Source organism: Oncorhynchus mykiss, chromosome 3 (genome assembly GCF_057628025.1).
Source record: "Oncorhynchus mykiss isolate SJ-2025 chromosome 3, ASM5762802v1, whole genome shotgun sequence".
NCBI lineage: Eukaryota > Metazoa > Chordata > Actinopteri > Salmoniformes > Salmonidae > Oncorhynchus > Oncorhynchus mykiss.
The window spans coordinates 28,676,568-28,691,264 of record NC_143024.1 but is presented as its reverse complement, the minus strand read 5'-3'; the positions used below and the strand labels follow the sequence as shown (position 1 = coordinate 28,691,264).

Genomic DNA, 14,697 nt, shown 5'->3' with positions numbered 1-14,697 from the left:
CCTGATATTAGATATTTTTATTCATTTTCAATAACTGTAAAAATATCTAAACATGTTTTCACTTTGTCATTATGGGTTATAGTGTATAGATGTGTGAGATAAAAACATCTATTGAATCCATTTTGAATTCAGTCTGTAACACAACAAAATGTGAAATAAATACTTTTTGAAGGCACTGTATGTGTGAAGATGTGCTTTGTGTTTTGAGGGAGCTCCAGGATGTGCTTGTAATCTCTCTGATTGTGTTTGTGTAAACTGGAGATTCTCTATGATCAGACAGCACTGTGTCCCTGGCCCCCCGCTTTACTTGTTCTTCCGGTGTGTGTGTGTGTGTGCATATGTGTGTGTGTGTGTTCGTACAACGCTACCTGACTACTGATCAATGCACTGCAGTAGAGAGTCTCCCATGAGTGTCCATTCACAATATTCCCTGTTTGAAACCAGTTAAGAGGAGAGTCCCATCAAATCAACCATTCCAATATAGTGTCGTATTTGTACAGTGGTGTAATATGATGATGAAAGCCTTTTTTTTAGCAAGAATAGCAACCGTTACTAGAAAGTAATAGAATTGTCAATTTTTAGAGCAAATGTGCTAATGCGTCATTATCAGACAATGTTGACTGCAAATTGTATGCACACCACACTGATTAGTGGCCCTTCACATGCAAAATGTATTGGGGGGACCTGCACCACTATGTGGTCTGTATAATATTAGATACAGCGGCTTGCGAAAGTATTCACCCTCCCTTGTCATTTTTTTGCCTTACAACCTGGAAATAAAATAGATTTTTTTGGGGGGGTTGTATCGTTTGATTTACACAACATGCCTACCACTAGCCACTGGGATTTTTGTCCATTCTTCAAGGCAATACTGCTCCAGCTCCTTCAAGTTGGATGGGTTCCGCTCGTATACAGCTATCTGTAAGTCATACCACAGATTCTCAATTGGATTGAGGTCTGGGCTTTGACTAGGCCATTCCAAGACATTTAGATGTTTGGTGGCTGACTAAATACTTTGCAAAGAAATTCATAAAAAATCCTACAATGTGATTTTCAGACTTTTTTTTCTCATTTTGTCTGTCGTAGTTGAAGTGTACCTATGATTAAAATTACAGACCTCTCTCATCTTTTTAAGTGGGAGAACTTGCACAATTGGTGGCTGACTAAGTACTTTTTTGCCCGACTGTATATACTGAGATCATGTGACTGATCATGTGACACTTAGATTGCACACAGGTGGACTTTATTTAACTAATTATGTGACTTTTGAAGGTAATTGGTTTCACCAGATCTTATTTAGGGGCTTCATAGCAAAGGGGGTGACTCACCACTTTTCCGTTTTTTATATTTTAGAATTGTTTGAAACAAGTTATTTTTTTCATTTCACGTCACCAATTTGGACTATTTCGTGTATGTCAATGACATGAAATCCAAATAAAAATCCATGTAAATTACCGTTTGTAATGCAACAAAATTGGTAGAACACCAAAGGGGGTGAATACTTTGGCAAGGCACTGTAAATAGGGGAAATCCATTACGTAAATAGGGCCCCGTGTGAGGAGAATCCCATTTACTGTACTAATATTGAGATGCATAATGATAACCAACAGTTAGTTTAACTGTTAGGATACAGACTGGACAGGCACATTTCTAGTGTCCATGGTCACTGCTTGATTAGACGAAACCCCTTGAAACCTCTCTCTTTTAGCACCCCTGATTTCAGCGACCATTCCTCCCCATACACACAAAGACCTTGTGTAATTACAGTTAACACATGGTGCTAACATGCACATGGAAAAATCTCACTTCCCAAATGAGTCTGTAAACAGGATGTGAAGGCGGTGCCGGCAATATCATTTGCAGAAATAAGTGTCAGGGTGCAGTTATGGCGTTATTTAGTGCACCATAAAGAGCCAGGCTATTGATTCGAGAGCAGAAGTGGCTCCACAGTGATTTCTGTCGTTGTCACTCTCATTAAACTGATCTATAGTGCTCGCTATTCTCCTCTCTGCCCATCTGCCTCTGTATCTCTTTCAGTGACTATATCCTCTATCCTTCTCAGTGTTTGTTCATACCAGTCCATATTAGAGGTTGACCGATTAGGATTCTTCAACGCCGATACCGATTATAAAGCCGATTTATATATATATATTTGTAATGACGACAATTACAACAATACTGAATGAACACTTTTATTTTAACTTAATATAATACATAAATAAAATCTATTTAGTCTCAAATAAATAATGAAACATGTTCAATTTGGTTTAAATAATGCAAAAACACAGTGTTGGAGAAGAAAGTAAAAGTGCAATATGTGCCATGTAAAAAAGCTAATGTTTAAGTTCCTTGCTCAGAACATATGAAAGCTCAAATCAAATCAAAGTTTATTTGTCACGTGTGCCGAATACAACAGCTGTAGACCTTACAGTGAAATGCGTACTGACAGGCTCTAACCAATAGTGCAAAAAGGGTATTAGGTGAACAATAGGTAAGTAAAGAAATAAAACAACAGTAAAAAGACAAGCTATATACAGTAGCGAGGCTATAAAAGTAGCGAGGCGACATACAGACACCGGTTAGTCAGGCTGATTGAGGTAGTATGTACGTGTAGATATGGTTAAAGTGACTATGCATATATGATGAACAGAGAGTAGCAGTAGTGTAAAAGAGGGGTTGGCGGGTGGTGGGTGGCAGGACACAATGCAGACAGCCCGGTTAGCCAATGTGCGGGACCACTGGTTGGTCGGCCCAATTGAGGTAGTATGTACATGAATGTACCGTATAGTTAAAGTGACTATGCATATATGATAAACAGAGAGTAGGAGTAGCGTAAAAGAGGGAGTGGTGGGTGGCGGGACACAATGCAGACAGCCCGGTTAGCCAATGTGCGGGACCACTGGTTGGTCGGCCCAATTGAGGTAGTTTGTACATGAATGTATAGTTAAAGTGACTATGCATATATGATAAACAGAGAGTAGCAGCAGCGTAAAACGATTCAAATAGTCCGGGTAGCCATTTGATTACCTGTTCAGGAGTCTTATGTCTTGGGGGTAAAAACCATTGAGAAGCCATTTTGCCCTAGACTTGGCACTCCGGTACTGCTTGCCATGCGGTAGTAGAGAGAACAGTCTATAACTGGGGCGACTGGGGTCTTTGACCATTTTTAGGTCCTTCCTCTGACACCACCTGGTGTAGAGGTCCTGGATGGCAGTCAGCTTAGCTCCAGTGATGTACTGGGCCGTACGCACTACCCTCTGTAGTGCCTTGCGGTCAGAGGCCAAGCAATTGCCGTACCAGACAGTGATGCAACCATTCAGGATGTTCTCGATGTTACAGCTGTAGAACCTTGTGAGGATCTCAGGACCCATGCCAAATCTTTTTAGTTTCCTGAGGGGGAATAGGCTTTGTCGTGCCCTTCACGACTGTCTTGGCGTGTTTGGACCATTCTAGTTTGTTGTTGATGTGGACACCAAGGAACTTGAAGCTCACCACCTGCTGCACTAAAGCCCCGCCGATGAGAATGGGGACGTGCTCGGTCCTCCTTTTCCCGTAGTCCACAATCATCTCTTTAGTCTTGGTTACGTTGAGGGATAGGTTGTTATTCTGGCACCAGAATGCCAGGTCTCTGACCTCCTCCCCAAAGTCTGTCGCTTCGTTGTCGGTGATCAGGCCTTCCACTGTGGAAACGTAATGATGGTGTTGGAGTCGTACCTGGCCACGCAGTCGTGGGTGAACAGGGAGTACAGGAGGGGACTGAGCACGCACCCCTGGGGAGCTTCAGTGTTGAGGATCAGCGTTGCAGATGTGTTGCTACCTAAGTACAGGATCCAGTTGCAGAGGGAGGTGTTTAGTCCCAGGATCCTTAGCTTACTGATGAGCTTTGCGGGTACTATGGTGTTGAACACTGAGCTGTAGTCACTTCATGGCTACGGACGTGAGTGCTACGGGTCTGTAGTCATTTAGGCAGGTTGCCTTTGTGTTCTTGGGCACAGGGACTATGGTGGTCTGCTTGAAACATGTTGGTATTATAGACTCAATCAGAGACATGTTGAAAATGTCAGTGAAGACACCTGCCAGTTGGTCAGCACATGCCCGGAGCACAGGTCCTGGTAATCCATCTGGCCCTGCAGTCTTGTGTATGTTGACCTGTTTAAAGGTCTTACTCACGTCGGCTACGGACAGCGTGATCACACAGTCGTCCGGAACAGCTGATGCTCTCATGCATTTCTCAGTGTTGCTTGCCTCAAAGCAAGCACAGTAGTGCCTCGGTGTTGCTTCCCTTTGTAGTCTGGTGGTTCCTTTTACTATGAGTCTTCAACATTTCCAGTTAAGAAGTTTTAGGTTGTAGTTATTACAGGAATTAATTCTCTCAGGAAAGTGCTGTTTGAATGAATGCTTACGAGCCTGCTGCTGCATACCACCGCTCAGTCAGACTGCTCTAATAAATATCAAATCATAGACTTAATTATAATATAATAAACACACAAAAAACGAGCCTTAGGTCATTAATAGGGTCAAATCCGGAAACTATAATTTCGAAAACAAAACGTTTATTCTTTCAGTGAAATACGGAATCGTTCCTTATTTTATTGAACGGGCAGCAACCCCAAGTCTAAATATTGCTGTTACATTGCACAACCTTCAATGTTATGTCCTAATTAAGTAAAATTCTGACAAATTAATTAGGGTCTTTGTTAGGGAGAAATGGTCTTCACACAGTTCGCAACGAGCTAGGCGGCCCAAACTGCTGCATATAACCTGACTCTGCTTGCACAGAACACAAGAGAAGTGACACAATTTCCCTAGTTAAAATAAATTAATGTTAGCAGGCAATATTAACTAAATATGCAGGTTTAAAAAAATGTACTTGTGTGTTGATTTTTAGAAAGGCATTGATGTTTATGGTTAGGTACACATTGATGCAATGAGAGTGCTTTTTTCGCAAATGAGCTTGTTAAATCATCACCTGTTTGGCGTAGTAGGCTGTGATTCAATGATAAATTAACAGGCACCGCATTGATTAGATGCAACGCAGGACAAGCTAGATAAACTAGTAATGTCATCAACCATGTGTAGTTAACAAGTGATTATGTTAAGATTGATAAGTTTAATGCTAGCTAGCAACTTACTTTGGCTCCTTGCTGCACTCGCGTAACAGGTGGTCAGCCTGTCACTCAGACTCCTTGTGGAGTGCAATGTAATTGGCCATAACCGGCATCCAAAAATGACGATTACCGATTGTTATGAAAACTTGAAATCGGCCCTAATTAATCGGCCATGCCGATCGACCTCTAGTCCATATCAACTTGTCTCTGTCTATAGTGCTCGCTATTCTTCTCTCTGCCTTTATTCCTCTGTAACTCTCTGTGTGTCTATATCCTCTATACTCCTCAGTGTTTGTGTCACGACTTCCACTGAAGGTGGCTCCCCTGCCTGTTCGGGCGGTGCTCAGCGGTCGTCGTCGCCGGTCTACTAGCCACCACCGATCCCTTTTTCCTTTTCTGTTCGTTTGGTCTTATTAGTTGCACCTGTTCCTTTTTGTGTTTCTTGATTTTTGTCTATTTAAGCCTGTTAGGCCCGCCTAGGTTTGTGCGGCACGTTCACGCAGATTAGCAGGGACCATGGGCATCTTTTTTTTGCTCTTTAGTGTCTTAAGTTTTCATAACTGTGACCTTAATTGCGTACCGTCTGTAAGCTGTTAGTGTCTTAACGACCGTTCTACAGGTGCATGTTCATTAATTGTTTATGGTTCATTGAACAAGCATGGGAAACAGTGTTTAAACCCTTTACAATGAAGATCTGTGAAGTTATTTGGATTTTTACGAATTATCTTTGAAAGACAGGGTCCTGAAAAATGTACGTTCTTTTTTTGCTCAGTTTATATCCTCTCATAGTTCATACCTGTCAATGTTTCCCCTCTCTATGACTATGTAATGCTGTGCCCTTCTGTCTGACTCTCTCTGTCTTTGTATCTCTGTCTTTCATTATGTTTCTGTATAACATAGTATTGTCTACTCCAGCTAGAGTATGTGGGAGTACTGAAAAGCTATACAAATAAAGTTATTATTATTAGGGATTATTATTATGTGAGAGTACTGTAGTGTAGTACCGGTACTTTCTTCAAAATCAGTCAACAGCATCAAGGAGAATGGAAGAAGGCCCAACAACCAACAACAATGGCAGCCAAACTGAATTTGTTGTTGGTACATACTCGGAACGCTTAATTCTGTTTAAACTCTGTTTGCTTATTTGGATCCTGTTTCTGGTACAAGAACTGGCAGACTATACCAGGCTTATAGCTGCGTCTGCTTTGGCAAAAACCCAGGTGGTTCTGCTAAGCCTGTACTCTTCCTCTTCTGTAGGGCTCAGTACACACACTCACACTCACACTCACACACACACACACTCACACTCACACTCACACTCACACTCACACACACACACACTCACACTCACACTCACACTCACACACACACTCACACACACACTCATACACACACTCTCACACACACACACACACACACACACACACACACACACACACACACAACTTGAGAAATTCCATCTCATCTGCTCCAAATGATTTGCTCCACAAACCTGCAGACCCACTAATCTGTGACCTGAGAGAATCAACGTGGGGAAGATAACACCTCCCAACAGGGCCTCAACCTCCCATTCAAGATGAATCAATTGGCTGTACAATACAGTGACTATGATTGTGTTTGCGTGTGGGTTGAGGTGTATTTGTGTATGTCAGACAAGAGGCCTAAATGTAATTCCATCAGTGGTAGATAAAGACGCCAGATTGTGGGTTCATTCAGATTGGTTACGATATCATTTCAGGAAAGTTGTGGTTTTCCATCAACATCAAATGACATTTCTGAATGTATCTGTTAATTATTGAATAGTGGCCAAAGTCTTCTACACTGATTGTATCCTCTGCTGAGCTGACGGTGAGGGTCTTTGTTTCTGTCACAAAACACAAAGGTTGGAAGAAATCTGTATATTTCCTGTAAAGGCAGAGAAACATTCTTCAACCTTTCACTCTAGCTACACAATGAGCTAACCAACCACATGAGACATCCAAGCTGCTAGATGTGAGGCTACAAGTGAACAAAAATCATTACTTGTGGTTGGAATTCCATTTCCATTTCATTGCCCGAACTGAAGAAAACAAATGTCTGTAAAAAAGATCATGTGAAGGAGCAGCAATATACAATATATTAAGAACACCTGCTCTTTCCATGACAAAGACAGACCAGGTGAATCCAGGTGAACGCAGTGATGCCTTATTCATTTCACTTGTTCTATCCACTTCAATCAGTGTAGATGAAGGAGAGGAGACAGGTTAATGACTGGATTTTCAAGCCTTGAGACAATTGATACATGGATTGTGTATGTGTGCCATTCAGAGGATGAATGGGCAAGACAAACGATGTATGTGCCTTTGAACGGGGTATGTTAGTCGGTGTGAGGCGCACCGGTTTGTGTCAAGAACTGTAATGCTGCTGGGTTTTTCATGCTTAACAGTTCCCCGTGTTTATCAAGAATGGTCCACCATCCGAAGGATACCCAGCCAACTTGACACAACTGTGGGAAACATTGGAGTCAACATAGGTCAGCATCCCTGTGGAACGCTTTTCGGCACCATGCCCCAACGGATTGAGACTGTTCGTAGGGCAAAAGTGGGGTCCAACTAAATATTAGGAAGATGTTCCGAATGTTTTCTATACACAATGGCTTGCTCTGTGATAAACACACATTGAGCAAGAAATAGTCAAGTATTGGTTGCTTAACCAACATACCACACACAGCGAAACTGAAGTGGTTAAAAGCCTTTTCAGATCATACCAACAGAAGTAATCGGAAATTAGGAATATTAAGAGAACATTGATTTACCCATCTACAGTATTTCAGCCACAGTTATATATGAAGATAAATCCTTTTCCCACCACATGTCCTCTTGACAGAAAATACTTAAATATCGATTTGCTATAAAAGCAAATACGTCAAGCTGCAAAAAAAGTTGACTTTGCTGTCTTGTTGCTATGAACGTTGCTAGTCAATGTCAGTCACTTTCAGAGTGTGTCCTCTGACTAGGATTCCAATTATTGATCCAATTCAAGAAGGAAGCCTTCCTGCACATTACTGGCACTCCAATTAAAAAGCTGTGTTTTCGTAGAATCCCTGTACATTCTCTGAGTTGGCCCCAAATTCTTATCACAAAATAAAACTATTCAACATCCACTGAACGCATCCTTAAGGACAAGTTTGCCCTTCACAACCAAACCTCTTTTTTGGGTGTTTTTGGAGCATTTGTTGATGTTTTTCAGAGCCCAATACTGCACAATGAGGATGTGGAAGTGAATCGCTGGTTGGGGTAAGTTTCTCAAAAACAAGTGAAATCTGATCAAAAGTATCTGGACCCTTCTATAACATTCCATTTAGTTTAAAAAAAAGCTACATTCTCTTTTAACGGGTTGTGCCATATTCTCAGGATCTGCACTGCGTCTCAGGCCTCTATGCAGATTACAATCAGAATAGAATGTCAATATAGCAATCAATACAGCCATACAGTACCTGTATAACAATATCAGTACTAAGTAAAGCTCTGTTTTATGGGCTGCTGCTGGTTGATAAACACCAGTAGTGATGGAGGGGTTAGGAGGCTTACCTCTGGGGTTGGTTTCATTTTCTTGCTGACACAGCGATGATGATGATGAGAAGGGTGAGGATGAAGCCTCCCGCCACCAGCATGTAACACTTCCTCTTCCTAATCTGCCTCTGTGGGTCAGATCAGATTAGATTCAATTAGAAAACTCTAGAATCTGCAACATATTCAATACATACAACACAAACATGTAATCTCCTCCCTGGAGTTACACACCAAATATTTCCCCAACATTCCCTACTAAATTGACACCATTCAGGCACCCATTGTAGTACCAGGTGAAATGGCTGAAACACAATTCTGGGTTTGTGGGTTACATTAGGTTTGTACATCAGAATGTGTTTTCAGAAATAACTTGTCATGAAGACTTGATTTGAGTTTGGTCAAGTGCTTGGTGGTTAATGATGAGAGAAACCATTAAGAGCCAGTGGTGTCTGATCACAGAACACAGAAACAACAGCATTTTCCTTCACATGCTCTTTATCCTCTTTTTCGTTCGAAGAGGTTATATCTATGGACTGGGAATTGTTTCAACATCATTTATCAGCTTTTTTTTCTTCTAATATCGCCTGTGGTGTAACTTAAAACTTCAAATGCTTCAAACAACTTCCCCACATAGAACACAAGCTGTGTTATCCTCCCATGTTCACAACTCTCAATGTGTAGTAAAAAAAATATATTTAAAAAAATGAATGAAAAATAACCTCAACTAGAAATGAAAATAACTAGAATGGAGAACAGGGGTTAGAGATATTTCTATATTTCCCTGGCTCCTAGCCTCCTCAGGCGATGGGTGATGTGTCAGAGCAGGGAGGGGAGACCAGAATGTTGTTTTCAAATGCTTTTACTTTCTCTTTTTTTCCTCCCCGTTTTCCGCTACAAAGGCAGTGAGAGCGGCTGCGTTAGACCAGAGCTGGGTCTGGAGTCTTTAAATCCTGACTCGCTTCAAAGCAATTCATCTTCTGAGACTCAAAACAGGCTTTCTATGTGGAGAGAGAGAGAGAGAGAGAGAGAGAGAGAGAGAAAAAAAAAACTGCTGTCGAGTAATTTTCAGTTTAAACGTTCCACTCCACAACAATTTGCATAAGCAGCCCTGCGTCTGTGATAAGAAGATTGGTAATTTTCAAAGGCTCTGTGGGGATTGAGAATTAAAAGCCTTTCTCCGCTATCTCCTCTCTTGCAGCTGGCCACCACAGATTCTCCGGCTTCTCTCTCACATTTCCTTATAAACTGTGCCTTATAAACTTTCTCTCCCATCCTCTCTCCTTCTCCCTGCTTGCACACAGCAGTCACACGGTGCAGTCTCTCTCTCTCCCTCCCTCTCTCTTTCTCATCCCTATTCCACTGTTATTTATGGAGAACAGAACAATAAATAAGGTAAAGAGGGGGAAAGAAATGGGTTACTATAACAAAGGAACTGTTGCAGTATTTTTAAACAGTGATTTTCCAGCCACAGGGATGGGAGAGTAGGATGGGAGAGGGAGGCACACAGAGAGCAGAGGGGGGGGGGGGGGGGGGGGGACTGTCACTCATTTCCTAATCCCCAGGAGAGTGTGTCCTGTAGGTCTGTGGTTGATCACCATGTACACTGCATTCCCCTGGAAGGAAGAGGGGGGAGGAGAGGAGCAGAGAGGATCTCCCCGTTTCTATTCCGCTCAGTCCAGTCTGAATGACCAAGGACAGGACAAACCTTAACCTCAAGCATTTGGTCAAATGACTCCTCATAGTCTCATGTGTCTATTCTTGCATTGCTCCATATGTCCCCATCTCCCTATCTCTCCCTCCCCCCCTCTCTCTATCTCTCCCTATCTCTCTCCCCCCCTCTCTATATCTCTCTTTCTCTCTCCCCCCCCTCTCTCTATCTCTCCCCCCCCCCCCCTCTCTCTCTCTCTGCCGCATGCCCACCCGTGCCCGTTCCCGCTGGCTCTCATCCCTGATCCTTTCAGTCTCAGTGTTGTCATTGTCATGGCGAGGTTCTAAGAAATCCCCTTTGTCAGCATAAAGGTCTGGTAAAGGACAAGCAGCAGCTGGGTTAGAATGAGCTAGAGAGGGGCTGAAAGAGAAATGAGCTTTATACAATATGTGGCACCTTGAATCCACTCAGTTCATCTCAGAGCCAAAGTCAGAGGAGCGGAGTAAGGGCTCTGCTGAAGAAAGCTTGGTCTCTTGGTGAAGATGCGTTTGGAAACGGTCACAAACGCCAAAATGTTAACATATTTTTCTAGCTATACTGTAACGTTGTTTCATGTCCCCAAACATGACGGTGTAGCACCAGGTATGTGTACATTTCCCAAGCATATTGCCATCTAAAGGTGTTCATGCATTTCACAACCATGCCAGGGAACCGTGTGTACTGCCTCAGGGTATGGAAAAGCATGAGGCTGCTACACTGCATCCTCACAGTCCAAGATGATCCTCACCGTGGTTATTAGCAGCTGCAAGTCATGTCAGACCGTGCCAGCACGCTCCAAACTCATCACCATTTCTCTCATGGAGATAGACAATCTCACATTGAGTTTCCGGGATGGGAAAGCTATTTAGCTTATGTGTGACATTAGAAATGTCTTAATAATACAATAATAATGGCAAGCAATGATTACTGACATGATATTTTTCCTCCTTTATCGTATCCGGTAGAGTAAAACTAGTTACCTACTTTGTAATGGGACTATGTGAAATGTACATCAAATTCCCAGTCAACCCTGATGATGATATATAAAAGGAGCAGCAAACAAACAGTCTTGGGACCCTCAGTGGACCTGCTACTGTGACAACCTCCCTGTCACTTGTCACTGTCTCTGCTGCATCGCCTCTGACTGCACCACAAACCCCTGCTGGTCCCTGTCCCCATCCCTGTTCCTGCATCGCCTCTGACTGCACCACAAATCCCTGCCTGTCCCCGTACCTATCCCTGTTCCTGCATCGCCTCTGACTGCACCACAAACCCCTGCTGGTCCCTGTTCCTGCATCGCCTCTGACTGCACCACAAACCCCTGCCTGTCCCCGTACCTATCCCTGTTCCTGCATCGCCTCTGACTGCACCACAAACCCCTGCCTGTCCCCGTACCCATCCCTGTTCCTGCATCACCTCAGACTACACCACAAACCCCTGCCTGTCCCCGTACCCATCCCTGTTCCTGTATCGCCTCAGACTGCAGCACAAACCCCTGCTGGTCCCTGTCTCCATCCCTTTTCCTGCATCGCCACAGATAGCACCACAAACCTCTCCCCGCTCTTGTCACTGTCCCTGGATCGCCACAGATAGCACCACAAACCTCTCGCCGCTCTTGTCACTGTCCCTGCATCGCCACAGATAGCACCACAAACCTATCCCCGCTCTTGTCACTGTCCCTGCATCGCCACAGATAGCACCACAAACCTCTCCCCGCTCTTGTCACTGTCCCTGGATCGCCACAGATAGCACCACAAACCTCTCCCCGCTCTTGTCACTGTCCCTGCATCGCCACAGATAGCACCACAAACCTCTCCCCGCTCTTGTCACTGTCCCTGCATCGCCACAGATAGCACCACAAACCTCTCCCCGCTCTTGTCTCTGTCCCTGCATCGCATCAGAAACCACAAACCTCTCCCAGTCCCTGTCCCTGCATCACCACAGACAGCAACACAAACCTCTCACTGTCCCTGTCCCCATCCCGGTCCCAGTCCCTGCATCACCGCAGACAGCAACACAAACCTCTCACTGTCCCTGTCCCCATCCCGGTCCCTGTACCTGCATCGTCTCAGACAGCAACACAAACCTTTCACTGTCCCTGTCCCCATCTCGGTCCCTGTACCTGCATCGCCATAGACAGCAACACAAACCTCTCACTGTCCCTGTCCCCATCCCGGTCCCTGTACCTGCATCGCCACAGAAAGCAACACAAACCTCTCACTGTCCCTGTCCCCATCCCGGTCCCTGTACCTGCATCGTCTCAGACAGCACCACAATCCTCTCCCTGTCCCTGTCTCGGTCCCTGCATAGTCTCAGACAGCACCACAATCCTTTCCCTCTCCCTGTCCCTGTCCCTGCATATTATCAGACAGCACCACAATACTCTCCCTCTCCCTGTCCCTGTCTCGGTCCCTGCATCGTCTCAGACAGCACCACAATCCTCTCCCTCTCCCTGTGCCTGTCTCGGTCCCTGCATCATATCAGAGAGCACCATAATCCTTTCCCTCTCCCTGTCCCTGTCTCGGTCCCTGCATATTATCAGACAGCACCACAATCCTCTCCCTCTCACTGTCCCTGTCTCGGTCCCTGCATATTATCAGACAGCACCACAATCCTCTCCCTCTCCCTGTCCCTGTCTCGGTCCCTGCATATTATCAGACAGCACCACAATACTCTCCCTCTCCCTGTCCCTATCTCGGTCCCTGCATCGTCTCAGACAGCACCACAATCCTCTCCCTGTCCCTGTCCTTGTCTCGGTCCCTGCATCATATCAGACAGCACCACAATCCTTTCCCTCTCCCTGTCCCTGTCTCGGTCCCTGCATATTATCAGACAGCACCACAATCCTCTCCCTCTCCCTGTCCCTGTCTCGGTCCCTGCATCGTCTCAGACAGCACCACAATCCTTTCCCTCTCCCTGTCCCTGTCTCGGTCCCTGCATCATATCAGACAGCACCACAATCCTCTCCCTGTCCCTGTCCCTGTCTCGGGCCCTGCATCGTCTCAGACAGCACCACAATCCTCTCCCTCTCCCTGTCCCTGTCTCGGTCCCTGCATCGTCTCAGACAGCACCACAATCCTCTCCCTATCCCCGTCCCTGTCTCGGTCTCTGCATCGTCTCATACAGCACCACAATCCTCTCCCTCTCCATCTCCCTGTCCCTGTATCGGTCCCTGCATCGTCTCATACAGCACCACTATCCTCTCCCTCTCCCTGTCCCTGTCTCGGTCCCTGCATCGTCTCATACAGCACCACAATCCTCTCCCTCTCCATCTCCCTGTCCCTGTCTCGGTCCCTGCATCGTATCATACAGCACCACAATCCTCTCCCTGTCCCTGTCCCTGTCTCGGTCCCTGCATCGTCTCATACAGCACCACAATCCTCACCATCTCCCTGTCCCTGTCTCGGTCCCTGCATCATATCAGACAGCACCACAATCCTCTCCCTCTCCCTGTCCCTGTCTCGGTCTCTGCATCATATCAGACAGCACCACAATCCTCTCCCTCTCCCTGTCCCTGTCTCGGTCCCTGCATCATATCAGACAGCACCACAATCCTCTCCCTCTCCCTGTCCCTGTCTCGGTCCCTGCATCATATCAGACAGCACCACAATCCTCTCCCTCTCCCTGTCCCTGTCTCGGTCCCTGCATCGTCTCAGACAGCACCACAATCCTCTCCCTCTCCCTGTCCCTGTCTCGGTCCCTGCATCGTCTCATACAGCACCACAATCCTCTCCCTCTCCATCTCCCTGTCCCTGTCTCGGTCCCAGCATCGTCTCATACAGCACCACAATCCTCTCCCTTTCCCTGTCCCTGTCTCGGTCCCTGCATCGTCTCAGACAGCACCACAATCCTCTCCCTGTCCCTGTCCCTGTCTCGGCCCCTGCATCGTCTCAGACAGCACCACAATCCTTTCCCTCTCCCTGTCCCTGTCTCGGTCCCTGCATCATATCAGACAGCACCACAATCCTCTCCCTGTCCCTGTCCCTGTCTCGGGCCCTGCATCGTCTCAGACAGCACCACAATCCTCTCCCTCTCCCTGTCCCTGTCTCGGTCCCTGCATCGTCTCAGACAGCACCACAATCCTCTCCCTATCCCCGTCCCTGTCTCGGTCTCTGCATCGTCTCATACAGCACCACAATCCTCTCCCTCTCCATCTCCCTGTCCCTGTCTCGGTCCCTGCATCGTCTCATACAGCACCACAATCCTCTCCCTCTCCCTGTCCCTGTCTCGGTCCCTGCATCGTCTCATACAGCACCACAATCCTCTCCCTCTCCATCTCCCTGTCCCTGTCTCGGTCCCAGCATCGTCTCATACAGCACCACAATCCTCTCCCTTTCCCTGTCCCTGTCTC

General features: G+C 45.7%; 1 protein-coding gene across 1 annotated transcript in view; it reads right to left on the bottom strand.

The window, feature by feature from the left end:
• The window catches only part of LOC110503758 (t-SNARE domain-containing protein 1), a 113,440-nt gene that overhangs the window by 22,063 nt on the left and 76,680 nt on the right, over positions 1–14,697 (bottom strand). Inside the window, exon 11 of the mRNA XM_036970577.2 lies at positions 8,678–8,787. Within this exon, the coding sequence (XP_036826472.2) occupies positions 8,692–8,787 (96 nt within the window). The 3' untranslated portion in view covers positions 8,678–8,691. The remainder of the gene's footprint in view (positions 1–8,677; positions 8,788–14,697) is intronic.